This window comes from Hyperolius riggenbachi, chromosome 6, assembly GCF_040937935.1.
Source record: "Hyperolius riggenbachi isolate aHypRig1 chromosome 6, aHypRig1.pri, whole genome shotgun sequence".
In the NCBI taxonomy this organism is placed as follows: Eukaryota; Metazoa; Chordata; class Amphibia; order Anura; family Hyperoliidae; genus Hyperolius; species Hyperolius riggenbachi.
Window position 1 is genome coordinate 384,553,143 of NC_090651.1, and position 25,753 is coordinate 384,578,895.

A 25,753-nucleotide genomic window follows, 5' to 3' on the forward strand; every position below is an offset into this window, starting at 1 on the left:
GAATACCCTGTAAACAATAGGAAAGGAATACAATTATGCAATGAGTAAAAGTTAATCTTGGATCCACTTTAAGACAAGGCCATCTAAAGCGGCAGCTGTTCCCTGGATATGGGGCTGGTGCAGTCTCAGCAGAGACCTCCAGTGCAGTGCGGGTAAAAGCGGTTACACTAGGTATTCATCTATTGGAGTGTGTATCAGGCTTTTGTATTTCCATCAGGCTTAAGCCTGGTACACACTTTCAAATATGATTGGTCAATCACTGACCAATTTGACCACCTCCATGTAGTATTAGGGTTTATCTACACAATCTGTTCATAGTATTCAAAAACAGTTATAGTTTAGAGGGCATTCCTCAAGCCAAATACTTTTTTTGTTTTGTTTTAATTCTCTAAATCCCTCTAAACTAAACAAGCCTCGCCCACAGCTTCTCCAGCACCTAGGGACATGTAGCAGGCGCTTATGGAAGCTCAGTCTGGGCCAGAGGAGGAGGTTACTAGCCATTGATTTCAGAGGCAGAGGGAGGAGGAGGAGAAGGGACTGAATTTACACACAGGCAAGCTGATAGCATCTCCAGCCATCAGCCTGTGACAAACAGAACATGGCAGCCCTCATTGTATCACAGGAATAAATAATCATAAATTTTTGAAGCTGTTTGCAGCTGGATTTGCTGTGTAAACTATCTAAACTTTAGATAAGATATATAGACAAGTTACTTGTTATAGTTAGTTTTCCAACCTCGGATCCGCTTTATGAAAAAGTTGATAAAAAATAAAATTATTTCCCGGGAGGTGATCAACACAAAAATCAATGCCTGGATATTTTGGCAGTAAGAGTGGGATGTATAAACACACTATCATCACAAAGAAATGATGAATGCTCTTTATTCCATAAGCCAATACAAACGCATTCGCTTGGATGGCAAACCTGTTAAGGTGGCCATACACTGGTCGATTTGCCATCAGATTCGACCAACAGATAGATCCCTCTCTGATCGAATCTGATCAGAGAGGGATCGTATGGCTACCTTTACTGCAAACAGATTGTGAATCGATTTCAGCCTGAAACCGATTCACCATCTGCTGAGCTGTCGCCCCCCCCCCCCCCCCCCCACACACACACCTGCATACATTACCTGTTCCGGCCGGCGCGAGTCCCCTGGTCCCCGCTGTCTTCTTCTCCGCTGCAGCCGGTCCGGAACCCAGCGCGGAAAGAAGACAGCGGGGACCAGGGGACTCACTCCGGCCTGAACTGTAATGTATACCCACTGTATTGCGTCGGTCGTCTGGCATTCGAACACCGCTATCGACACACTCCCGACACGCCGGCGATCGAGAGAAATCTTCCGCACGGACGGATCGACGGGAACAATCGACTTTGGACGGAAATCGATCGTTCTGTCAGCGGTGTGCGCGGCGATTTCACAGCCGATTCGATCACTGTGATCGAATCGGCCATATATCGGCGGGAAAATCGTTAGGTGTATGGGCCCCTTAAGAATTAAAAAAATAAACAAAAGAAGACAGTATTGCAGAGTTCCCCAACCCTGTCCTCAAGGCCCACCAACAGTCCATGTTTTGCAGGAAACCACAAACCATCACAGGTGAGGTAATTAGTGTCTCAGCAGAGGTGATGCACCCAGAGGTGGGCCTTGAAGACCGGGTTGGGAAACACTGCGGTATTGGATGCATAACAAGAAGATTTAGAGTTATGCAGATGGAGTAGACCCCCATTTTACAATAAAAATAACTTAAGTTCTTAACATGCCATGTGATCTACCAACTGACCAATCGCTGCTAGCCCCACCCACTCAGCCCAGCATCTCTTTACTTACTAAGGGTAAGCAAAAGGGATGGTTAATGAGATGCAAATAATGTGGAGTAGATGCAGGATCATGCAGATTCTGTATGAAAATGTGTGCATCTAAGATAAGTGGGTCAATCGAATCCCGCCAAGGTGGCATTCCATTGGTCCATTTTCAAGCGACATACATTTGCATAGAGAATTTGCATAATCCTGCATCAACTCAGAAATCTCACACACTATCCCTAGTGGACAACTCCTCAATAAAATCAGCAACAAATTTTGACTTTTTCCAATGACGGCAATAAATGTTCACCCTGGTATCTAGTATCTGTCACCCGTGCGGTGTCTTGAAGTATCCCTTCTCTACTGTGCTATAAAGCTGCAATCTTTGGGAGGACCCTTCAAGCACCTTTATAAACACAAAACAGCAGGGATAGCAATAAGTATTATTAATATCAGAAGTAAACAAGGAGAGTTAGAACCTCTGACAGATTTATAACAGACAGAAAAGTGAACAAAAGGTTATGGTTACCATAGAAGCGGGATGTGGGGACAGTTACTTAATGGATACATGTTTTTAGTGACAGCTGTCAAAGGTGGGGCTTTCCACTCATTTACTGGCTCGACGATAGGAAGTTTGTGAATTTTATCCTATAGGGACAAAGACAGGCGTGAAACCCAAAAGAGGTTCCAAATTTTAAGTCCATGCAAAGTTGTGGTTGGAAATGCAGTGTAAAGGAGCAGTCCAACCAGAGCCATTAGCCAGCATCGGGTGGAGGAGAGTGTGGGCGGTTGCACCTTACATACCTGTCCAGGAACGGACATTGGATTTAATAGCCTAAAGAGAGGACCTCGAGGCTATTACACATGTCCCACCACATTCCTCCTCTGCAGATTACTGCTGGTCCTTTCAGATGATTGATTACATTGACTCCTATGGAAGCCTGTAGCCCACTGACTGATTGGATATAGAGGACACCAAAAACAGGAAGTGTGGCATTTATACTAGTAATGCTCTGGACACCATCAAGTGGCCTCCACCAGACAGACAAATATGAAACCTGTGTGTGAACTCGACTCCACCCACACTAATACATTTCCTAGCATTTAAGGTGGCTTTCCTTGCTGTTCTCTGGATGGCTTGGTGCATGGTGGATCTAGACCAGGCATGGGCAAACTTGGCCCTCCAGTTGTTACAGAACTACAAGTCCCACAATGCATTTGCCTTTATAAGTCATGACTGTGGCTGTCAGACTCCTGCAATGCATTGTGGGTAACAGCTGGAGGAAGTCTGCCCATGCCTGATCTAGAACATGGCTCTCGTAGATTCCCATAAGAAGTCTAACATCACTGTCTGCGGACGGAACTACAGCGTACTTTTAATAAACAGAATCCTCCTTTAACAAAGGTGATCCTTTGGCCACCCCGGCAGGATAGCACTTCAGCCACAGCTTTTTAGCCCTCAGAAATTAGAAGTCTAGATTGTTTTTATTTAGCAGCAATAATTACTGGATGCATGAGCAGCGCTATTTACAGTAATTTAAGAGCAACACCACCTAAAACGGATAACACCATTTTGGACGGAGGGGCCAGTTTTTGACTCCTTCATGCAACTTCCACAATACTCTAAGGGCTTTCTGCCAAGCTACTGTTGTTATTGCGCTACATTCTCTTTGTCATACCACGGGGGTCTTCAGAGCCCAGGAGGCAGAGGGTCTGTATTAGGTGTTCTCTAGAGAGGTCAGGCAGATGATTCAAGTAGCTTGGATGAAAAAGTTACAGCTAGCTTTTGTGGCCATTCCAGGGTAGGATTAGATTCCCTTCCAAGGTCCCGAATAATGAGAAGAGCAGGAGGGGGATCATATCCTATCCAACTCAACATCAAACAGAGAAATCCATTTTATGGTGGAGCTGCTCACTAACATGACGGTGACTGTGCCCTGGCAAGCACCCGCTGGGCATCCTCTGACATGGCCTGCAAGCAACGGGTAAGTACTAAGTAACTGGCATGGAAAGCAATTCCCCCAGCAGCTAAAGGGCCCAACAGAGGGAACTTGTGCAAGAATACACCTGCAACCTCCAGACCTATACCAGTGGCAGAGCCCAACATTTTCCCTACAAGCTCCCGTGTTACCCCTTTCCCTACAGGGCTCTGGATCTCTAACATAAGTTTGGGAACCGGAACCCCCGACTTGTGGGACAGGTTGGCTAAGGAGTCAGCATCCAATCCTAGCTCTTGGCGATAAGTATCTAAACGTGCAGTCAGTAAGGACATGTCACATGCAATGCCCACACCAGGGACCGGTACACTGGCCACCAGACTGGACAGTAAGGCCACCTTCCATACTTCCTGAGACAAAGCTTCTTTCTTCTTCTGAATGACTTCTTCAGAGAGGTTCGGGAGTGAAAGGATGAAGGCCCGTAGCTTCTGGCTTGAGAGGTTTTTCTCCAGGAAAGTCAGGAACCTATGGAATTCAGAACCAGGAATTTTACAAGGAGAAAGGACAAAAATATCGCTGTCTCCTGCTCCTTCTTGTTCATCACCTTCATCAGACTCCTGGACAAAGGCATTTTTCTTTCCTTCCTTCTTTAGTTCAAGAACTAGAGGTTTGTAGCTAGCTGAGGCCTCTTGCCACGGTGTAAGGAACAGAAGCAGGAAGTCATAGTGGCTCATGTGCACACTTTCTAGACACTCCTTCGGGTCTGACTCTAAACTCTCCGTCATCGGAAGATCCCACAAGCTGGCCTTGGGGTATTTTAGACAGGGATATTCGATTGGGTTTTCTGGATTTCCGCTATGGGCTGCTCCGTCTTCTCCATCACTTAGTCCTCGAAGGGCATTTAGAATAGAGTGACGGAAGCTGGGGTCACCACCCATCAGGGCGAGCTCAAATCTAGTGTCTAGGAGAGAATCCAGGCTGCTCTGGATGAACCGGACCATCTCAGAGATTCCACCTCTCTCTAGGGCAGATTGCAATTCTGCTATTTCTTCATATCCGATCACTTCATATCCTTGCTGGACGAGACAGAGAGGTCTGTAACAAAACAAAAGGGAAAAAAGAAAAAAAACATGATAAATAAAATAAAGGAGGAGCAATAAAATAAGTCTGACGTTTTGAAGATTCGCAAACACATACTGGTGGGTAAGGCAACCTACTAGAGAACATGGCTCGGTAAAAGTCCTCCTAGGAGAACATGTGACTAAGCTATGGTCCTTAGAATAATTCATAAAGGACCTCATGCACCAAACTTCCTTCGTACCTTTAAAGGGTACCTAAGATGCGGTGGAGAAAAAAAATTATGCACATCTGGGGCTTTCTCCAGCCCCTTCATGGCTGATCGCTCCCTCACCCTCCTCCTCCGCCACCTGGATCTTCCAGAATTTGCCCCCGAAAGTCCTCCAGCTTGCACAGTGTGGCCACGTTCCTGTGGGCGGGAGTGTTCTGCGCCTGCGCAGTACTACTGCACGACAGGGCCACACAGCCTGGTTGCGCAATTCCCTCCTAGGCCAGGGGACTTTCCGGGGTGGATTGCAGAGGATGCAAGTGGCCTTGGAGGACGGCAAGAGATCGTTAAGCCTGGAGGGCGCTGTAAGAAAGCCCAGGTATGTATAATTATTTTCTCTCCTGCACATCTCAGGTTCCCTTTCACACCTGATTTGTCTTATATTTTTAGGTTTTTGCAGTCTCATGCATAAGGGCCCAGGCCCACTCTCACTTGGCTCCACAATACAGGTGGTTGTGCTGTAAGGAAGAACCACTCAGACGCCATTTTGTTTTCTGAAGAGGTCCTGTCTAAATCTGTAGCCATTTTGCTGCTGCGATGCCATTTTGTCTCTTTTTAGGCTAACTAGAGCAAGCCATGTTTTTAGTTTATTATACAGTTACAGATTATTGATAGTTTGAGTCATAGGCACGTGGTATTTGGAACAATGGCATGAAGTCGTATCATTGTTCTCGTTACACATTAGCTGCAGCACTGCGACCCATTGCTTTGAGAATTGGATACTTGAGTAGATCACTTGATAGGTGATCACCTGATAGACACCCTGTCTTAAGTTAAAGGACCACGATCGCAAAATGTATAAAAAAATGTAAATGTATAAAACTAAAAATGGCTGATACATAAGAGAAAGAAAGTAAAAAGAGTAAGAGTTAGGAGTTAAAAACAAATCACTCCTGCGGTGTATATTAACATGACATTCTGCATGAGATGCTGTTACCAATCGACTTCTAGGACGCTTTACTGCCTGCCGTGGGGGAGAATCCTTCTTTTGATGCAAGAAAGGATTCCCCTCTCCTTGAGCTGACGGTGACAATGACATATACAGCTCCTGAGCATGGTCGTAAAACTCTAATCTGCTTTCTTGAAGAGATGCAGAAACATTATAGCTAATGAAGGACTCCTCTTCAGTTTCAGACAGGCACAGCAGAGGGCAACAGGACTGTAGACAGTGGCAGTGCTACACTGGGGAAATGGCCACCCTGGGAATCACTGTGCCCCCTCTGAGTGCCCCCTCCCCCCCAGTAACATATAGTTAATTATCTCCAGGCTCCAGCAGAGTAAACTGTACAGGATAGAATCTGTAAAAAACTCTCCATGTAAGCTTGAGTCTATGTAGGTGTTAAAGAGGAACTCCAGTGAAAATAATGTAGTAAAAAAAGTGCTTACCATAATTATGTATAAATGATTTAGTCAGTGTTTGCCTAGTGTAAAATCTTTCCTCTCCCCGATTTACATTCTGACATTTATTACATGGTGACATTTTTACGGTGGGCAGGTTATGTAGCTGCTGCTGTACACACAAAGGAAAAGAGACGGCACACTACTGGCTGCAAACTTTTGCTGTATTAGGAGGACAAACACTACATGTTACGGATCCAACGATCCTTCATCAGCTGCTAGCTGTTTAGGCTGTTGGAGACAGCTGTAAACAGCTAATTTCTGTATGTGAACATTGTCACATTGTAACAAACTGCCAAAAGTACCACGGTACTCAGAGCTTCTTGTGGGAGGGGTTTCAGCACAAAATCAGTCATACAGCACCCCCTGATGGTCTGTTTGTGAAAAGCAATATATTTCTCATGTAAAAGGGGGTATCAGCTACTGATTGGGATAAAGTTCAATTCTAGGTTGGAGTTTCTCTTTAACCTCCTTGGCGGTAACCCCAAACGTAGTTCGGGGTAAGCCGCGCAGGAGGTTTTCTCCGGCCCTGCTGGGCCGATTTGTTTAATTTTTTTTTTTTGCTGCACGCAGCTAGCACTTTGCTAGCTGCGTCAGCACACCGATCGCCGCCGCCCCGCGCTCGATCGTCGCTATCCGTCGCGCCGCGCGTCCCCCCCCCCCCCCAGACCCCGTGCGCTGCCTGGCCAATCAGTGCCAGGCAGCGCTGAGGGGTGGATCGGGACTCCCAATCACGTCCCGACGTCGGTGACGTCATCCTGCCCCGTCGCCATGGCGACGGGAAGCCCTCCAGGAAATCCCGTTCTTTGAACGGGATTTCCTGATCGGAGATCGCCGAAGGCGATCAAAGCGGGCGGGGGGATATAAGGAAAAACAAAACAAAAAAAAACTGCTGCGCTGCCTCCTGGCGGAATTTTTTATACCGCCAGGGGGGTTAAGTAGACCAAGGGTCTTATCTATTAGCCATAAATACCCCACGAACCTTGCAAGATCCCTTGTAATTAGTGTATCTAGATGACACTTATATGTGAAAAAAAAATCTCTCTACTGATTTCCGATTGTATGTTCTAACATTGTCAGTCAACAGGAATAGAGTCTGAAGAACATTAACTAGCTGAAAGCTTACGGTTTTTCTTTGTCAGACAAAGACTATGGGCTGGAATGATTTGTCTGCCATCTGTCCACACAGGAGCAGCTTGCTAGCAAGTAAGAATTAAAGCATGCCAGCCAACTAGCTAAGTGCATCTGTAGGTAACTTTTCTTCCATAATAGCACCATCATTTGGACATTCTGCTCTGCTCAAAAGCCTCTGAGTTCTACTTGTGATGTTTACATTTGCTTCCCATCACTGCACTAACTAGCCAGCCTTCATTTTATCACCTTAGTAAGGCAAAAAATATCTAAAGCTCACCATACAAGCATTGGTTTTGATCACCAGTCAGCCATCGTGCCCCCATTGGGTATATGGAGGCTTTCATATTTATTTCCTCTTAAACAATACTAGTTGCCTGGCTGTGGGAGTCTATGGCTAAAAGTATTAGAGGCAGTGAATCAGCAGGACAGCCAGGCGATCTAAATTGTTTAAAGTAGGAATTGTCAATGAGATGCAAATTAGTTTGAATTCATGCAAAATTATGCAATTGTTTATGCAGCTTGGAAATAGACCAATAAAACAATCACTGCAGGATTTGAGTGGTCTATTTTCAAGCTGTATACATTTGCATAAAGGTTTGAACTAATTCATATCTCACTGACCATCCCTACAGAGAAGTCGTAGTTGAAGGATTTATCTACAGACTCCTCAGCCCTGGTCCTCAAGTCTCCACGAAGCTCATACCTGCCACATTCTCTCGACGTCCTCTCCACCTCCGCCTTCAACTTCGGCATGTCTAATTTTTGTGGCTCGAAGCTCGACACCAAGAACAGTGGAGGGGCCTCTTCTTCGGTCATTTTGTTGAATGGGTGAATGGTGACCATGCGCGATGCTGACAACACTTCCACTCTGCTGTACTCCTCCTTCATCCTTCTCTTCAGGGTGTGCAGGTCACAGTCCACCTTGGTGCGGACGAGGCAGAGTCTTTTCCCTTGGGAATGAGCACTGCTAGCAAGGTCAACATGGGCCTGGGAGAACTGCCCGTCAGTGACCAGGAGGAGGAGGTCAGCCTCAGAGATCCACTTCTCAGGAGAGCCATCTTCTAGGGGGAGCTCCCAGAGGGTCAGACCTGGGTGGGAAGGGTGTAAATACAGTAATGGCCCATCAGGCCGGGTGGGGTGGAGGAAGGCAGCTCTTGAATGTTGGCCATTCTCTGTGAAACCCAGAAGAGCCTGTATGAGAACAGTCTTACCAACCCCTGGACCTCCCGCCACAGCCACAGAGAAGTCCCAGCAATCCTCCAGAGGGGACTCTTCAGGACCATCGCGCTCCTCCTTATTGGTCAGGACTATCTCCACTTCATGTTCCTCAAGGCTCAGCTCACTGAAAGTTTCCATAATCTGAAAGATAGAAGTTCACAAAAGAAAACTTTAAAGAAAAACACACAAAAAAACCCAATAATAACTTTGCCACTTCTAAAACATTACCGGCAACCAGTGCTGGTCCTCTACGTAGAGCAAGCAAGTCGCCTACAGCCTAGCAGCATGTCAGTACAGTGCTCATTTCAAAAACTGTAACCCTGACTGTAAAGGTGGCCACACACCATACAATTTTTTTTAAATATCTGTTCAATTCAAGAATTGCAATACATTTTTTGCTAGGGTGTGTATATTAATAAATTGGCAATCTAACACACACCATAAAATCTTTAGAAAAATTGAAGAAAAATTTCCAGCATTCCGGATCGATAAAAATGGGAAATCCGATCTGATTTTTCAGTCAAATGAAAAAAAAAAAGCTTTTGATTTTTTTCGGGAGATCCGATCATATGTATCGATTGGCGTAAAATAGGACATTTTATTGTATCGTGTATGGCCACGTTTAATGATTGTAAAGGAAGACAAGACTTGTTCCGATATTGAAAGCAGCTGCAATTGTATCTATGAAAAAAAATCAGTCATGCCAACCGACTGGTTCTTTAAGGAAACCAGAAATAAAGTCATCTTTCAGGCCTAGTCTATTCAAAAATACAATTGCTCACTAAAAATTGAAGTTAGTGAAAAGCTTAAAAGGAGGCCAAACACCATACAATTGTTTTAAAACTTTTTTTTTGAACAATCAATATAGTGAACAGGTATTTCTTTGTTTAAAACAATGTGAAATAAGTTTTCTCCTTAAAGAGACACTGAAGTGAAAAAAATATATGATATAATGAATTGGTTGTGTACTATGAATAATTACTAGAAGATTAGCAGCAAAGAAAATATTCTCATACTTTTATTTTCAGGTATAGTGTTTTTTCTAACATTGCATTATTCTATAATATGTGCAGATTACACAACACTCAGCATTCAAAATGATTCTTTCAGAGCAGTCTGTGAACTAATGACCTCTCCTCTAGCAGAGAAAAAGTAAACAGTTCACTTACAGTTGAGATAATAAAAGTCAGAAAACAGCCCTCTCCACGACTAACTTAGTCGGAGAGCTTAATGGCTTGTTTGCATAGAGATAACAACTGGAGTTTCTCAACTCTTCCTGTACTGGAAACAATTAGACTGATGTATCTGATCTTAATGTTTTATTTCTTAGCTGTACTACACATACAAATCATAATATCATCATTTTTTTTTCGCTTCAGTGTCTCTTTAAGGCTACTTGCACACCAAGACGTTGCGTTAGGTGCTACGTTAAGGTCGCATAACGTGCACCTAGCGCAACGCCTGGTGCTCTCTGGTGTGGACGTCGGAGTGAGCCGCGTTGTGCAGCTCACTCTGGCGTCCGTGATGCGTACTCTTGGACGCATGCGGCATCACCTAGTCCCGCCGGCCAATCACCGCACAGAGCGGCCGCTCCAGGAAGTAAACACTGCATGTCACAACGTGCAGTGAATATTAATTAGCCATGTGCCTGGCCGCTCTCCGCTCCTCCCCAACATGACTGAGCATGTGCAAACAGTCTAACGCGGCTTAAGCCGCTGTAACGCCGTAGCATGCTGCACTTTCGGCAGAACGTGCAGCGTTACATGTAATGCAACGTGGGCAGTGTGAACAGCCCACTTGTGTTACATTGCTGTGCGTTGGGGGAGCGTTACAGGCTGCACTAATGTGTGCCTGTAACGTCCCTGTGTGGAAGCAGCCTAAAGGACAACTGAAGTGAGAAGTACATGGAGGCTACCATATTTATTTCCATTTAGGCTTAGTTTCGTGTCAGATTTTCTCTCAGAAAATTTGCATTCATTTTGCAGCTAATGTTAGTGAATGGGGCTGTTTCCATTCAATGCGAATTTTCGTTAGCGTTCGTATGTGTGGAAAAATCTGAGGTCCTGTATCATTTTTTTGGACATTGTGTACGATTCGCGTACAATGCTTTGTATAGGCAAGAGGAATTTTCGCGCTATTTGCACAAAAATTCCCATTAGATCCATGGTTACAGGAAGTTGTCAGCAGTCATGACTAAGCTGTTACTAGGCAGATTATGTTATATTTAACTAATGCAAATTTTCGCGTATGAAAATTTGCATAAAAACATGTAAAAATGTACATGCAGATTTTCACCAATCAGAAAAATCTTATACGATTTTTTTGCAGGCGAAATATGTCACACTACAGTGGAAACGTAGCCTAAACAATACAAGTTGCCTGGCTGTTCTGCTGATCTATTTGTCTGCAGTAGTGTCTGAATCACACATGAATTGAAACAAGCATGCAGATAATCTTGTCAGATCTGACAATAAATGTCAGAAACACCTGATCTGCTGCATGCTTGTTCAGGGGCTATGGCTAAAAGCATTAGAGGCAGAGGATCAGCAGGATAGCCAGGCAACTGGTATTGCTTAAAAGGATATTACTATGACAGCCTCCATATCCGTCTCACTTCAGGTACAATATTTTCCTCAGATGCCATGAATCCATTTTACCACCCGGGCCTAATACAAAGACTAATTTCTCTGTTGGAGGCAGAATGGAAAAACAAGAGAGGAGAAAATAACATGATTTTGTAAAATGCTGCATGAAATAAAACAAGCAGTTTACAAGCAAATAAGAACGCTATTGAGCAAGAGGCAGGGAGTAAATACAACTAAATAAATGCGATTATGTTTCATAAGGTGCACAGAAATCAAACAAAGCTCAGCTATACGATTTCTCGATGAGGTACGGGAGAGATGGGCAGAGGGGGTCTCTGGTTTTTTGCCAAAGCACGACTGTGTAATTTAATTTGCAGAATTTAAACGGTAATTTCCTCTTGCAAATAATGGAGATGACTATAATCAAATTTAATATGCACAATGATGACAGTGATCACGTGCCTGGCGCAGCAATGTATGAAATGCAGAGAGCGTATGAGATAATTAGAGCCCATACCAGCTTATTACAGCTTAAGGGTAGTAGGTAAATAAGAGTATTGTACAAGGTTTATGGGAGAACATTGCAGGACAGGGAAGACGAGGGCAGAGTACTGCAAGGAGATCTTATAGGACTGGAGGCAGGGAGGTATACGGGAGAGGAGAGCAGGATAGGAAGGAGGGAGATATGGGGATATTACAGGTGCTGGGAGGTACTGACTATGTGAGAAGGGTGAAAGATATAAAAGGAGTGATATAGGGATATTATAGGCTGGGTGTGGCATATGGGAGGAGTGAGTGCAGGATATGGAGGAGTGATATGGGGTTATTATAGGCTGGGTGTGGTATATGGGAGGAGTGAGTGCAGGATATGGAAGGAGTGATATGGGGTTATTATAGGCTGGGTGTGGTGCAGTATATGGGAGGAGTGAGTGCAGGATATGGAGGAGTGATATGGGGATATTATAGACTGGGTGTGGTATATGGGAGGAGTGAGTGCAGGATATGGAGGAGTGATATGGGGATATTATAGGCTGGGTGCAGTATATGGAAGGAGTGAGTGCAGGATATGGAGGAGTGATATGGGGATATTATAGGCTGGGTGTGGTATATGGGAGGAATGAGTGCAGGATATGGAGGAGTGATATGGGGATATTATAGGCTGGGTGTGGTATATGGGAGGAGTGAGTGCAGGATATGGAGGAGTGATATGGGGATATTATAGGCTGGGTGTGGTGTATGGGAGGAGTGAGTGCAGGATATGGAGGAGTGATATGGGGTTATTATAGGCTGGGTGTGGTGCAGTATATGGGAGGAGTGAGTGCAGGATATGGAGGAGTGATATGGGGTTATTATAGGCTGGGTGTGGTATATGGGAGGAGTGAGTGCAGGATATGGAGGAGTGATATGGGGATATTATAGGCTGGGTGTGGTGCAGTATATGGGAGGAGTGAGTGCAGGATATGGAGGAGTGATATGGGGTTATTATAGGCTGGGTGTGGTATATGGGAGGAGTGAGTGCAGGATATGGAGGAGTGATATGGGGTTATTATAGGCTGGGTGTGGTGCAGTATATGGGAGGAGTGAGTGCAGGATATGGAGGAGTGATATGGGGTTATTATAGGCTGGGTGTGGTATATGGGAGGAGTGAGTGCAGGATATGGAGGAGTGATATGGGGATATTATAGGTTGGGTGTGGTATATGGGAGGAGTGAGTGCAGGATATGGAGGAGTGATATGGGGATATTATAGGCTGGGTGTGGTATATGGGAGGAGTGAGTGCAGGATATGGAGGAGTGATATGGGGATATTATAGGCTGGGTGTGGTGCAGTATATGTGAGGAGTGAGTGCAGGATATGGAGGAGTGATATGGGGTTATTATAGGCTGGGTGTGGTATATGGGAGGAGTGAGTGCAGGATATGGAGGAGTGATATGGGGATATTATAGGCTGGGTGTGGTGCAGTATATGGGAGGAGTGAGTGCAGGATATGGAGGAGTGATATGGGGTTATTATAGGCTGGGTGTGGTATATGGGAGGAGTGAGTGCAGGATATGGAGGAGTGATATGGGGTTATTATAGGCTGGGTGTGGTGCAGTATATGGGAGGAGTGAGTGCAGGATATGGAGGAGTGATATGGGGTTATTATAGGCTGGGTGTGGTATATGGGAGGAGTGAGTGCAGGATATGGAGGAGTGATATGGGGATATTATAGGCTGGGTGTGGTATATGGGAGGAGTGAGTGCAGGATATGGAGGAGTGATATGGGGATATTATAGGCTGGGTGTGGTATATGGGAGGAGTGAGTGCAGGATATGGAGGAGTGATATGGGGATATTATAGGCTGGGTGTGGTGCAGTATATGTGAGGAGTGAGTGCAGGATATGGAGGAGTGATATGGGGTTATTATAGGCTGGGTGTGGTATATGGGAGGAGTGAGTGCAGGATATGGAGGAGTGATATGGGGTTATTATAGGCTGGGTGTGGTGCAGTATATGGGAGGAGTGAGTGCAGGATATGGAGGAGTGATATGGGGTTATTATAGGCTGGGTGTGGTATATGGGAGGAGTGAGTGCAGGATATGGAGGAGTGATATGGGGATATTATAGGCTGGGTGTGGTATATGGGAGGAGTGAGTGCAGGATATGGAGGAGTGATACAGGGATATTATAGGCTGGGTGTGGTGCAGTATATAGGAGGAGTGAGTGCAGGATATGGAGGAGTGATATGGGGATATTATAGGCTGGGTGTGGTGCAGTATATGGGAGGAGTGAGTGCAGGATATGGAGGAGTGATATGGGGATATTATAGGCTGGGTGTGGTGCAGTATATGGGAGGAGTGAGTGCAGGATATGGAGGAGTGATATGGGGATATTATAGGCTGGGTGTGGCATATGGGAGGAGTGAGTGCAGGATATGGAGGAGTGATATGGGGATATTATAGGCTGGGTGTGGCATATGGGAGGAGTGAGTGCAGGATATGGAGGAGTGATATGGGGATATTATAGGCTGGGTGTGGTATATGGGAGGAGTGAGTGCAGGATATGGAGGAGTGATATGGGGTTATTATAGGCTGGGTGTGGTGCAGTATATGGGAGGAATGAGTGCAGGATATGGAGATATGATATGGGGATATTATAGGCTGGGTGTGGCATATGGGAGGAGTGAGTGCAGGATATGGAGGAGTGATATGGGGATATTATAGGCTGGGTGTGGTATATGGGAGGAGTGAGTGCAGGATATGGAGGAGTGATATGGGGATATTATTGGCTGGGTGTGGTATATGGGAGGAGTGAGTGCAGGATATGGAGGAGTGATATGGGGATATTATAGGCTGGGTGTGGTATATGGGAGGAGTGAGTGCAGGATATGGAGGAGTGATATAGGGGTATTATAGACTGGGTGCAGTATATGTGTATACAGCAGGCAGGGTATACAAGAAGAATGATGGGGAATATACATGTATAGTACAGGCAGGATGATGGGAGGGATAGTACAGGCAGGATGATGGGAGGGATAGTACAGGCAGGATGATGGGAGGGATAGTACATGCAGGATGATGGGAGGGGTAGTACAGGCAGGATGATGGGAGAGATAGTACAGGCAGGGTGATGGGAGAGATAGTACAGGCAGGGTGATGGGAGGGATAGTACGGGCAGGATGATGGGAGGGATAGTACAGGCAGGATGATGGGAGGGATAGTACGGGCAGGATTATGGGAGGGATAGTACGGGCAGGATGATGGGAGGGATAGTACAAGCAGGATGATGGGAGGGGTAGTACAGACAGGATGATGGGAGGGATAGTACAGGCCGGATGATGGGAGGGATAGTACATGCAGGATGATGGGAGGGATAGTACGGGCAGGATGATGGGAGGGATAGTACGGGCAGGATGATGGGAGGGATAGTACGGGCGGGATGATGGGAGGGATAGTACGGGCGGGATGATGGGAGGGATAGTACGGGCGGGATGATGGGAGGGATAGTACGGGCAGGATGATGGGAGGGATAGTACGGGCAGGATGAGGGGAGGGATAGTACGGGCAGGATGATGGGAGGGATAGTACAAGCAGGATGATGGGAGGGATAGTACAGGCAGGGTGATGGGAGGGATAGTACAGACAGGATGATGGGAGGGATAGTACAGGCAGGATGATGGGAGAGATAGTACAGGCAGGATGATGGGAGGATAGTACAGGCAGGATGATGGGAGGGATAGTACAGGCAGGATGATGGGAGGGATAGTACAGGCAGAATGATGGGAGGGATAGTACAGGCAGGATGATGGGAGGGATAGTACAGGCAGGATGATGGGAGGGATAGTACAGGCAGGATGATGGGAGGGATAGTACAGGCAGAATGATGGGAGGGATAGTACAGGAAGGATGATGGGAGGGATAGTACAGGCAGGATGATGGGAGAGATAGTACAGGCAGGATGATGGGAGGATAGTACAGGCAGGATGATGGGAGGGATAGTACAGGCAGAATGATGGGAGGGATAGTACAGGCAGGATGATGGGAGGTATAGTACAGGCAGGATGATGGGAGGGATAGTACAGGCAGGATGATGGGAGGGATAGTACAGGCAGGATGATGGGAGGGATAGTACAGGCAGGATGATGGGAGGGATAGTACAGGCAGGATGATGGGAGGGATAGTACAGGCAGAATGATGGGAGGGATAGTACAGGAAGGATGATGGGAGGGATAGTACAGGCAGGATGATGGGAGAGATAGTACAGGCAGGATGATGGGAGGATAGTACAGGCAGGATGATGGGAGGGATAGTACAGGCAGGATGATGGGAGGGATAGTACAGGCAGAATGATGGGAGGGATAGTACAGGCAGGATGATGGGAGGGATAGTACAGGCAGGATGATGGGAGGGATAGTACAGGCAGGATGATGTAGCAGGCACAGAGGTATATAGCGTGATCAGGCTGTATATTTTATATATAGGGGGTAGTACAGGCAGGATGATGGGAGTGCAGCAGGCAGAGAGGTATGTAGGGAGAAGCAGGGGGGAGATCAGGCTGTATATACAGGGGGTACAGCAGTCACAGCAGAGGGGTGACATATAGGTGTAGTACAGGCAGGATGATGAGGGATAGTACAGGCAGAGGTATATAGGGAGATCAGGCTGTATATACTGGGGGTACAGACACAGCAGAGCCCCCCTCCCCTGCTCACTGGTGTCTGGGTGCAGCTGGTGTCCGGCTGGGTGGCCCGGGTGGGAGTTGGGCCCGGATCTCCTCCTCTGCAGGCAGCGCAGACTCTGGGGCTCCGGCCTCCTCCTCCTCCTTCTCACGTGTTCATGTTTTCCTCCCAGCTCTCTGCAGTGTCATCCTCTCTCCTCCTCCTCCATAATACCCCGGCCTGGGCTGCCTCTGCTAGACAGCGCGACCCGGCCTCCTCCTCTGCCCAGCAAGGTGAGTATACCGAGCCCCACCCTGCATACCCCCATATCGCTGCACCCTCCGTATCACTACAGCCCCCCATATCACTGCAGACCCCATAGTGCTACACCCAGCCTCCTCCTCTGCACAGCAAGGTGAGTATACCGACACCCCATATCACTGCAGCCCCCCATAGTACTGCAGACCCCATAGTGCTACACCCAGCCTCCTCCTCTGCACAGCAAGGTGAGTATACCGACCCCCCCATAACACTGCAGCCCCCCATAGTACTGCGCCCAGCCTCCTCCTCTGCACAGCAAGGTGAGTATACAGACCCCCCATTATATCCCTGCAGCCCCCCCCCACCCTGTCCCCCCATAATGTAGCACCCCATAGTACTGCATCCAGCCTCCTCCTTTGCCCAGCAGGCGAGTATACTGACCCCCATTATCACTGCAGCCCCCCCCTCGCCTCCTCTGCCCAGGTGTGCCCAGCAGGCGAGTATACAGCCCCCCATCTTATTGGAACATTTGCATGTGAGAGTGCGAAGGGTTAATAGATTTTTGGTGGGATTCTATGTCCTCCTGTGTTATGTCTGCGCTCCCCATCAGTCACCACATCAGGGGTGGCATATAGCGAGTGGTGAGGGGTGTCTCTGTCCCCCTGTCTCCCCATCACTAGATCAGGGGTGGCATATAGCAGGTGGGGGTCTCTGTCCCCCTGTGTTATGTCTCCCCATCACCAGATCAGGGTCAGAATATAGCGCATCAAGCAGGTGTAAAGTACGGCCTGCGCAGTACCATGCAGCCACTCACGTGTGGCTTTTTCTGCTGCGCACAGGCCGCTCTGTGCTACTGTGAAGGCGTGAACACTCTGGCACCTGCGCGGTCTGGCTGTGCTTGTACACGGAGGGGAGGTGTGACAGTCCACTGCTAAACACGGCGCAGTCTACTAAACGTAGCGCCTGCTTGTAGAGCTATATAGGGTACTAGCAGACCAAAGCCCCTTTAAAAACGGGCTCTAGGTCTGTGTTTCTTACTGCCACCATCGCATGTTACTGCACGGGCGCTCCCGCCGCACACGTGCGAGCGCACACCCGGCCGCTGCTCACACGCCCGCCCGGCTCTCTGGCCCTGTCCTCCTGTCTCTATGAGGCTGGGTCCGTGCTGCGCTCATGCGCAGTAGCAAAGAAGCACAGACCAGCTACACAGGGACAGCGTGATGCAGGGACACAGGGAGATTATTATAGAGGATGGCAACGAGGAAAGGCAGACCTGGTTCCCTATGACTGGCTCAGAAATTGTCTTGTGTGTTTATTATTTCTGATTCAGTCGGTAATCTTTCCACATCTGTCTTCCAGGAAGGAGCAGACATGGCGGATGTGGAGATAGCCACAGAGGCGTTGCCAGGACATCCCGAACTGCTGGCTCATCCAGAATCTCTCAATTTCAGCATCGCCATCATTGGACCCAGGAGATCAGGAAAAACCACTCTGGTCCGATCTCTCTGCCACCAATCAGAGCAGTTCAGTCCTAAATTCCTGGACTCGTATTTCAGAGGAGATGAGACGACTCATGAGGTCACGTGCCATACTTACCCTTCTCTGCCGAACGTGACCCTCCTGGATTACCCGGGGTACCAGCCCGGAGACTCGCCCATCGTGTTTCTGGAGGGGGTGAAGCCCGACTCTGTGCAGTGTCTGGTGCTGACGGTGGGGGAGACCATTTCTGAGGCCGATCTTCAGCTTCTGGGGGTCCTGAAGCAGTTGGGGAAGCCGTATTGTGTTGTGCAGACCCACGTGGACCTGACCTTGCATACGGAGAAGAGGCAGCAGGGGAAGAATTACTGGAGAGGCCAGACCCTGCTGACCCTGAGGGGGAAAACAGAAGAACAGCTGGGCGGAAACCTAGGTGGCAACGTATTTGTGGTGTCTGCTCTGGAACCCAAGAAGTTTGACTTCCCAGAAATGGTGGACTACCTGGAGAAAGAGCTGCTGCAGTGGAAGAGGTGAGAGATGGACCCCACACGCCCTTCTATGAAAGTTCGGAAATGTGTGTCTGTGTGGTAAGAATGGGAATTGGCAGCTGCCTTAAAGAGGAGCTGTTAGCCATACTATCTCAGAAAAAAAAAAAAAAAAATATAGATAGATAGATAGATAGATAGATAGATAAAAAATGGCTCTACTTACATAATGTGTATTGCACTGCCCACATTTTGATTTTAGTTATTTTTCTACAGTAAAAAAAAGAGAAAATCCTTCTTAGCATTTCCCATTTTAAAGCGGAATATAACCCTGCATTTCAACTTTGCTCTAAAACATTATTTACAGTATATTATATGCAACCAGCATTTTTTTTTTTTACTAGACCAGCATTGGAAGGGTTACACAGGGCTTTAAAGTTCCTTTAGATTTCTGCAGGCATCCGAAGCTGAAAAGAGATACATTTTGTTTACAGAAATGTATCTAAGTGTTTAATGTGACTCATCTCTCTGACTGAGAAGGAGCTTGGAAGACTGCCAAAGAGTGTGTAACTGTTTATCAATAGATACATAGAATGTAACAATCTGAACTTCTGCATATCTCTCCACGGAACTTGAAACGTCTGTGTTTAACCCTTCCAATGCTGGTCTAGTAAAAAAAAAATGCTTTTTGCATATAATATGCTGTAAATAATATTTTAGAGCAAAGTTGAAATGCAGGGTTATATTCCGCTTTAAGTGTGGCTATTTTGAAGCCAATCCTGATGTCATTTCCTCCCTTACTCTCCTCTGCCTGATTGTGTATGCATCGCCCACCCTCCACTGTAGAAAGTGCATTGTCTCAGAATGAGGTGTGGGAGGGGAAAACAGGAGGGAAAGAGGCTTCAGCCAATCAGGCTGCATTAGTTAAGTCTGAGGGGAAAGTAGAGAAGCAAAAAAGGACAACCCAGCATGCCTTGCAACTTTCTTGTGCGTACCAACATTTGTGTGTACCAAATAAGAGTCAGGTTAACTGGGCATTTTAACTTTTGGATTGCCTGGTTAGCATCCTTATTACTTGTTTACCAGATAAAAATAAAGAATTGATTTTATGCCCGACAGTTAGGGTGCGTTTCCACTAACGCGAATTCGCATGCTTTCCCCGCATGCAAATTCGCATAACCAATAAAAGTAAATGAGCCTGTATCCACTTGTCAGGAAAACGGAGCGTTTTCTTGTGCAGAAAAAATCTGCTCAGCAGAGTCATCCGAATTCGGACACCACACATACCGCATGCGATTCGCATACAATGTATTTAATAGGGAATTCGCATGGAGGTTTTGTATGCGAATTTTCATGCGAATTCGCATACGATTTCGCATGAAATCAATGAAAACGCACACAGGCACTGCCATGGTTAAATTCGCACACAGCGTCATCCATGCGAAATCGTATGTGAATTTGCGGTAAAATTTACATACAACCGCATGCAATTTCGCTCCTGCATGCGAATTCGTCCGCGGAGAATCCGCTGCGATTTCCCCACCGCACTAGTGGAAACGCACCCTGACACTGTAAAGCAGTATTGTCAGCCATAAAATCAAATTCCATTTACCAACTGATCTGTGTTTATTATGTAGTCTACATCCCGACCCTGCATTGCAAGCATTCCAATATAATCATAAATGTTTCTGCTGTAATTAATCTTATCTCAGTCAGCCTAGCTTTATTCTGGTACATTGCTACGGAAAGGGATGCTTGTTATCTCCCCCTCCACTTTCCTGCTCCTCCCTGATTGGCTGAGGGCAGTTCAGTGTGACAGATGCTGAGAAGGGAAATACACCTGACCCCTGAGCAGAAGCTGCTCGAATACGATCTATGCTGTGCAAACTAGATAAGACAGCGCAGTTTTAGTACAGAGCTCAGTTGGGAGGAGGGCTAACAATTCATACACCATTTCAATCAGGAGAAAAAAAAAGAGTAAGGGAGGAAATGACAACAGGATTGGCTTCAGTCAGAGGCAGTAAAGATGGAAAATGCCTGGAACAGTTTTCTCCTTATTTACTATATAAAATTCACTGAAATCAAAACGTGGACTGTACAATACATGTACAATGTACAAATATTAATCTACTTATATATGTGTGTTTTTCTTCCTGGGATAGTATGGCTGTCCCTGCTGCTTTAAATGATAACTGTAGCTACACCGGATGCTGGCTGGTGCTGTACTATACTTTCTGCTCAAACTTGATGAACTGATATCTTTTTTTCAACCCAACTACCTAGAGTAGGTTCTCGGTTATCCAGCACAGGCGTGGACTGCCTGATAGGTGTAATTTGCGGTTGCTTGAGAGTTCAAGTAACTAGGGGTCCCAACATAACTTTAACACCCCTCCCCTAAGCAAATGCAGAGCAGCATGCAGTGGAAACCACTTAGCAGAGCTCCGGGCACTGTTCCTCTTCACCTCTTGCAGGTGCCGGCAGCTCTACTGTATCCAATGTGGATCAGGTGGAACATTAGGAGCTGTAGAGGATGCAGTAAAGCAGCTGGCAGCTACAAGAGGTACGGTATCCGGAGCTCTGGTAAGTAGTTTCCACTGCATGCTGCTCTGCAGAATGAGGGAGAGAGGCACGCCCCCATGGCTCCCCCCGTTTACTGTCAGATGGTAGAGTCCCGGGTAACTGGGACTCCTGTATGTAACCTGAATATATACAGTTGAGGATTTGTCCGATGGGCAGATTCCACCGAGAGACAAATCTCTCTCTAGCCGAATATGATGAGAGGTCTGTCAGCTGCCCATACACCGCAGACGGATTCCCCATCAATTTCAGCATGAAATCGATCAGGAATCGGCCTTGTGACGCCGCATCCGAACGCCTCGCTGACGAAGTCCACCCTAATGCTTAATGTGCATCCCCCCCCTCCAGTGCCCAGCGCAAATGATACATTACCTGTCCGTGGCCTCCGCTTGCTCCAGGCTCCCTCCGCTGTCCTTACAAGCGCTCCATGTCACGCATTGCGCCGTAACGTCGCAGTATGAAAGTCACGGCGGTGGGTGCGGTAAAAATACCGCACCGCCTCAGTGTGAAAGGGCCCTGAGGGTATTAGAGGTCAAAGAGGACCTTTAGTGAAAATAACATAATGAAGTCTATTGTTTACAATATTCATTCAGGGCCCTTTTCCACTCGCAAACGCAAATCACCTGCGCTTGTGATCGCGCAAACTGTTTTTCCACTATTGTCGTTCAGCTCACAGCTGGGAACGTAGTGTGATTGCGACAAGAATCGCGCTGGACGGCGATGGCGAATCGGCAAAAAATGAAACGCGAACGAAGCGTGGTAGTGGAAAAAGAGCTCCGCGATTTACATGTTATCACGGTGCTCTAGCGATCGCAAAACTGCTGCGATCTGCTTTTTTAATCGGATCGCAGCCAGTGGAAAAGGGCCCTTATTTAGTCAGCGTTTGCCTATTGTAAAATCTTTCCTCTTCCTGATTTACATTCTGACATTTATCACTGGTGGAGACATCTTTAGTCCTGTCAGGTGATCTCTGCGAAATGTTTGTTACTGAGAGTTCTATGCACAAAGGGAGATACTACTTACTTGACAGTTGGAAAAAGCCGTTATTTCCCACAATGCAACGAGGTTCACAGACATCAAACTGTCAGGACCATGGTCATGACATCACACTATGGGAGGGGTTTCACCACAATATCAGCCATACACTTTATCCCTTACAAGTGAACCAGCAATGCAGACTCCTTACTTTTTCATCCTTTTATGCTCCTGTGTTAGCTGTGTCCCTAATACAGATCTCTTATCTTTATTTGCAGGCCAGTTAGCCCCAGTGGAGATCCTCAGAGTCAGGAACTGGCATCAGTCTTCGAGGTGCAATGTGATCAAGAGGGACTGTCTGAATTCTGCTCCCTCCTCAGCATCTTCATAGACAACCCTCCTCCAGTGGCTGCTGTGGTGGGCGTGACGGGCAATGATAAAGATGGCATCCTTTCTGCCCTGTGTGAACCCTCACTAGCAGGACTTGTCGTAAGATCCCTTCCAGGTCCGGGGACTCCTCCCATGTCTGTAGAACAGTACCTGCAGAACCTGCAGTCAGAAGCTTGTGATGTCTACTTGATTGTGGGCTCTGGGATGGACAACAGTTCTCGCGCCACCCTCGTTGAAGCCTTGGTTGCTGCTGGCAAGCACTGTATGCTGATTGGTGGAGAAGGGGAGAGGAAACATAAGCAGGAGGCCAAAGCTCAAGTGGAAGGCGGTAAGAAGACAAAAAGCCATGGGACTGATTTTCCAGGTCTGAGGGTGGCTTTGGAAAAGGGAGCTCCTCAGCTAGTCAGAGAGAGGCTTTTGCATTCAATCCCATCTATAATCGTCCAACTGGTGAGGCGGGAGCGAAGGAGGCTGATGATGGGCATTTATGACACCTGCCTGGATGTTTGTACCAAGTCATCTCAAGGACAGCTCCCCGAAGCACTGTCCATCCTCCTATCTGCACTTACATCATTCCGTGTCCGCTACGGCCTAGATGACGACTCGTTGTCTTTGATATCTCAAGTGACGGGCTGTAGCTCTGAGGATTTACGCACCGAGGTGCAGTGCCCGCTGGCGCAAGACCCAAGTCCAGATCAACTGCTGCATTTGGCATCTCAGCCTCTTTCTTTATCAGAGCTGGTCTGGAGCTACATCCCGCACTGGGGAGGAGGAGAGGAGGCCCCCACCAAATTGTCTCCTGACCGCACCTACCGGCTGCTGGTGGAGGCCGTCTGGGGGATGGCGGAGGATGCCGAGAGGGTGCTGCTCCATGGGTGCACCAACCAGAAGGTGGCAAAGGAACAGACTGCTTTCTGCCACTGGCCCTGCGTGTGATCCTGAAGACCTCTCCTGGGCCTCCGCTCTGCTGGGTCCCTGTAGTTGCACACCATTACACATGTATGCTTGGTGCATCTTTGTCTAGGTGGGAAGCATGGCACTGTCCTTGACGACAAACTATGTGATAGTTAATATCTACAATACATTACAATCAGTTTTTTGGGTGCAAATTGTGTTCTCAACCTAGAAGTACACAGTGAAAAAGTCTCTATATCTGTGTGTGGTCAGTTTTAGCTTTTTTACAAAAGAAAATGACCCCTCCCGTAAAGAGGATAGTCTAGGATAGACTTTCTGTAAACAAGAAGATTCAACCTACATGAGAAGGGAGGCGGTTCCTACAGGACAGCACTCTAGTGGGGGGTTCTACTTGTAGACATGAATCTGCCTCTTTAGCAGGGGGATGATATCTGCAGACAACGGCGATATCTGTAAGCAAAGGAGGAAAGTCTTTTTTTCCTCATCTGTTTCACTTAAAGTGGATCCGAGATGAAAAACTAACACTAACAAGTAACTTGTCTATATATCTTATCTAAAATTTAGATCGTTTACACAGCACATCTAGCTGCAAACAGCTTAAACAGTTTATGATTATTTATTCCTGTGATACGAGAGCAGCCATATTCTGCTTGTCATCATTACACACAGGCAAGCTGCTCTGCATCTCCATCCCTCAGCCTGTAAAAAAAACTCTACTCCTCTCTCCGCCCCCTTGCCTCTGAAATCTCTGGCTGGTAACGCAGACTCCTCCTCCTTTGGGAACAACCTCCTCCTCCCCAGACTGAGCTCCCATGAGCACTTGCTACATGGGACTCAGAATGCCTAGGCGCTGGAGGAGCTGTGGGCGAGGCTTGTTTAGTTTATAGAGAATTAGGGTATTAAAACCAAAAAAAAGGTATTTGGCTTGAGGAATGCCCTATAAACTATATGTAAGGGGCACAATTATGCAATGAGTAAAAGTTTATCTCGGATCCACTTTAAGGGACCTTTTCTTTTGGGTAAGAAGACCTGGTCATCAACTATTACTGTACGGTAAAAACTAAACAACTCTTAGAAATAATTAAGACTGATGATTCTTGGTGGTTATGGATTCAACCCCCAAGACTCTGTAATGAGAGAGCAGGAGCGCAATGGTGCTGTATCGTTTAGGTTTGGTGGAAATTCAAATAGAATAATAAGTTATACTCACAAGGGTGAATTGCACTCCTACAGCCATCTTTTGAGCCTATGGGAAAACGAAACGGCTCCCACTCTGTGCCCCAGGTCTGATTACGGTTTAATTTGAGAATGAAAAGCATGAGTAGTTTGATCTTTCCTCCTTCAAAGAACCAACCACCAGGTAGAAATCATTTTTATTGATGCACATAAGACCAAGTGCATCAATAAAAAAATATTTCTACCTCACGTGGTTTGTTCCTTGAAAGAGGCAAGATCAAACGACTCCTGTTTTTATGTTCTCAAGTTAGACCGTAAGTATTATAGGGCACCCCTTACAGTTTTCTCTTAGAAATATAACGGCCATTGCTTCATCAGACAGAAAACCTGTTGTGTTTGTAGCATTGATCTGATCCATAAAGCCCGAGGAACATAAGGGAACGTGAGTGGCCCAACAAACCTGGATCTGATTACATTTTATTCTGATGTTAATTGGCAGGAGTTTGCAACCCTGGCTTGAGTCTTATTGGACCATAATGAGAAGTGTGGCAAGCTGTGTGATTGGGCCTGCCTTTGATTGCTTGTGGGCCCTGCATGGGGCCCCCTCGTGTAAACGAAGGGATAGAACAGTAAGGTTCATTTTACACTGTGGCGTTGCAATTAGCTGTTTTACCCCAAGAGGCCGCTAAGTCAATGAAAGTCTATGGAGATTTACACACATACGCAATGCGAGGTGCCAAGCTGGAAGTGGTTAATTCGTCGCATGGCTGCCGCAGAGTCATGCGTGCGTTACCGCATGATCCGTGCCTACCGTATAGATTATGCAGTAATGCAAGTCTATCGCGATGCAGTGAGTCTGAACGATTGAGCCTGGCGCACATGCACAGACTGACGGGAATCCCAGTGATGTTCTTCCTGTCCCGCAGGAAGTACTTCACT

General features: G+C 46.8%; 2 protein-coding genes across 2 annotated transcripts in view; one reads left to right on the forward strand and one right to left on the reverse strand.

Moving 5' to 3' along the window:
• LOC137521989 (uncharacterized) overlaps positions 1-24,708 on the forward strand; it is a 39,994-nt gene extending 15,286 nt beyond the window's left edge. Inside the window, exons 2-3 of the mRNA XM_068241977.1 lie at positions 18,180-18,826; positions 22,612-24,708. Of these exons, the coding sequence (XP_068098078.1) occupies positions 18,180-18,826; positions 22,612-23,659 (1,695 nt within the window). The 3' untranslated portion in view covers positions 23,660-24,708. The remainder of the gene's footprint in view (positions 1-18,179; positions 18,827-22,611) is intronic.
• LOC137521988 (interferon-inducible GTPase 5-like) lies at positions 1,228-16,756 on the reverse strand. Its single transcript, XM_068241976.1, has 3 exons — positions 16,614-16,756; positions 8,324-8,979; positions 1,228-4,838 (listed from the first exon to the last, which is right to left on the reverse strand). Exons 2-3 carry the CDS (start codon positions 8,974-8,976, stop codon positions 3,722-3,724), a joined length of 1,770 nt encoding a protein of 589 aa, XP_068098077.1. The 5' UTR covers positions 8,977-8,979; positions 16,614-16,756; the 3' UTR covers positions 1,228-3,721.
• Positions 24,709-25,753: the final 1,045 nt, after the last annotated feature.

Coding starts and splice junctions, on each gene's coding strand:
- LOC137521988 (XM_068241976.1), bottom strand. CDS start 8,976: ATGGAAACTTTCAGTGAGCTGAGCCTTGAGGAACATGAAGTGGAGATA. Junction 4,839..8,323: donor ACGTCGAGAGAATGTGGCAG/GTATGAGCTTCG, acceptor GTTTTGTTACAG/ACCTCTCTGTCTCGTCCAGC.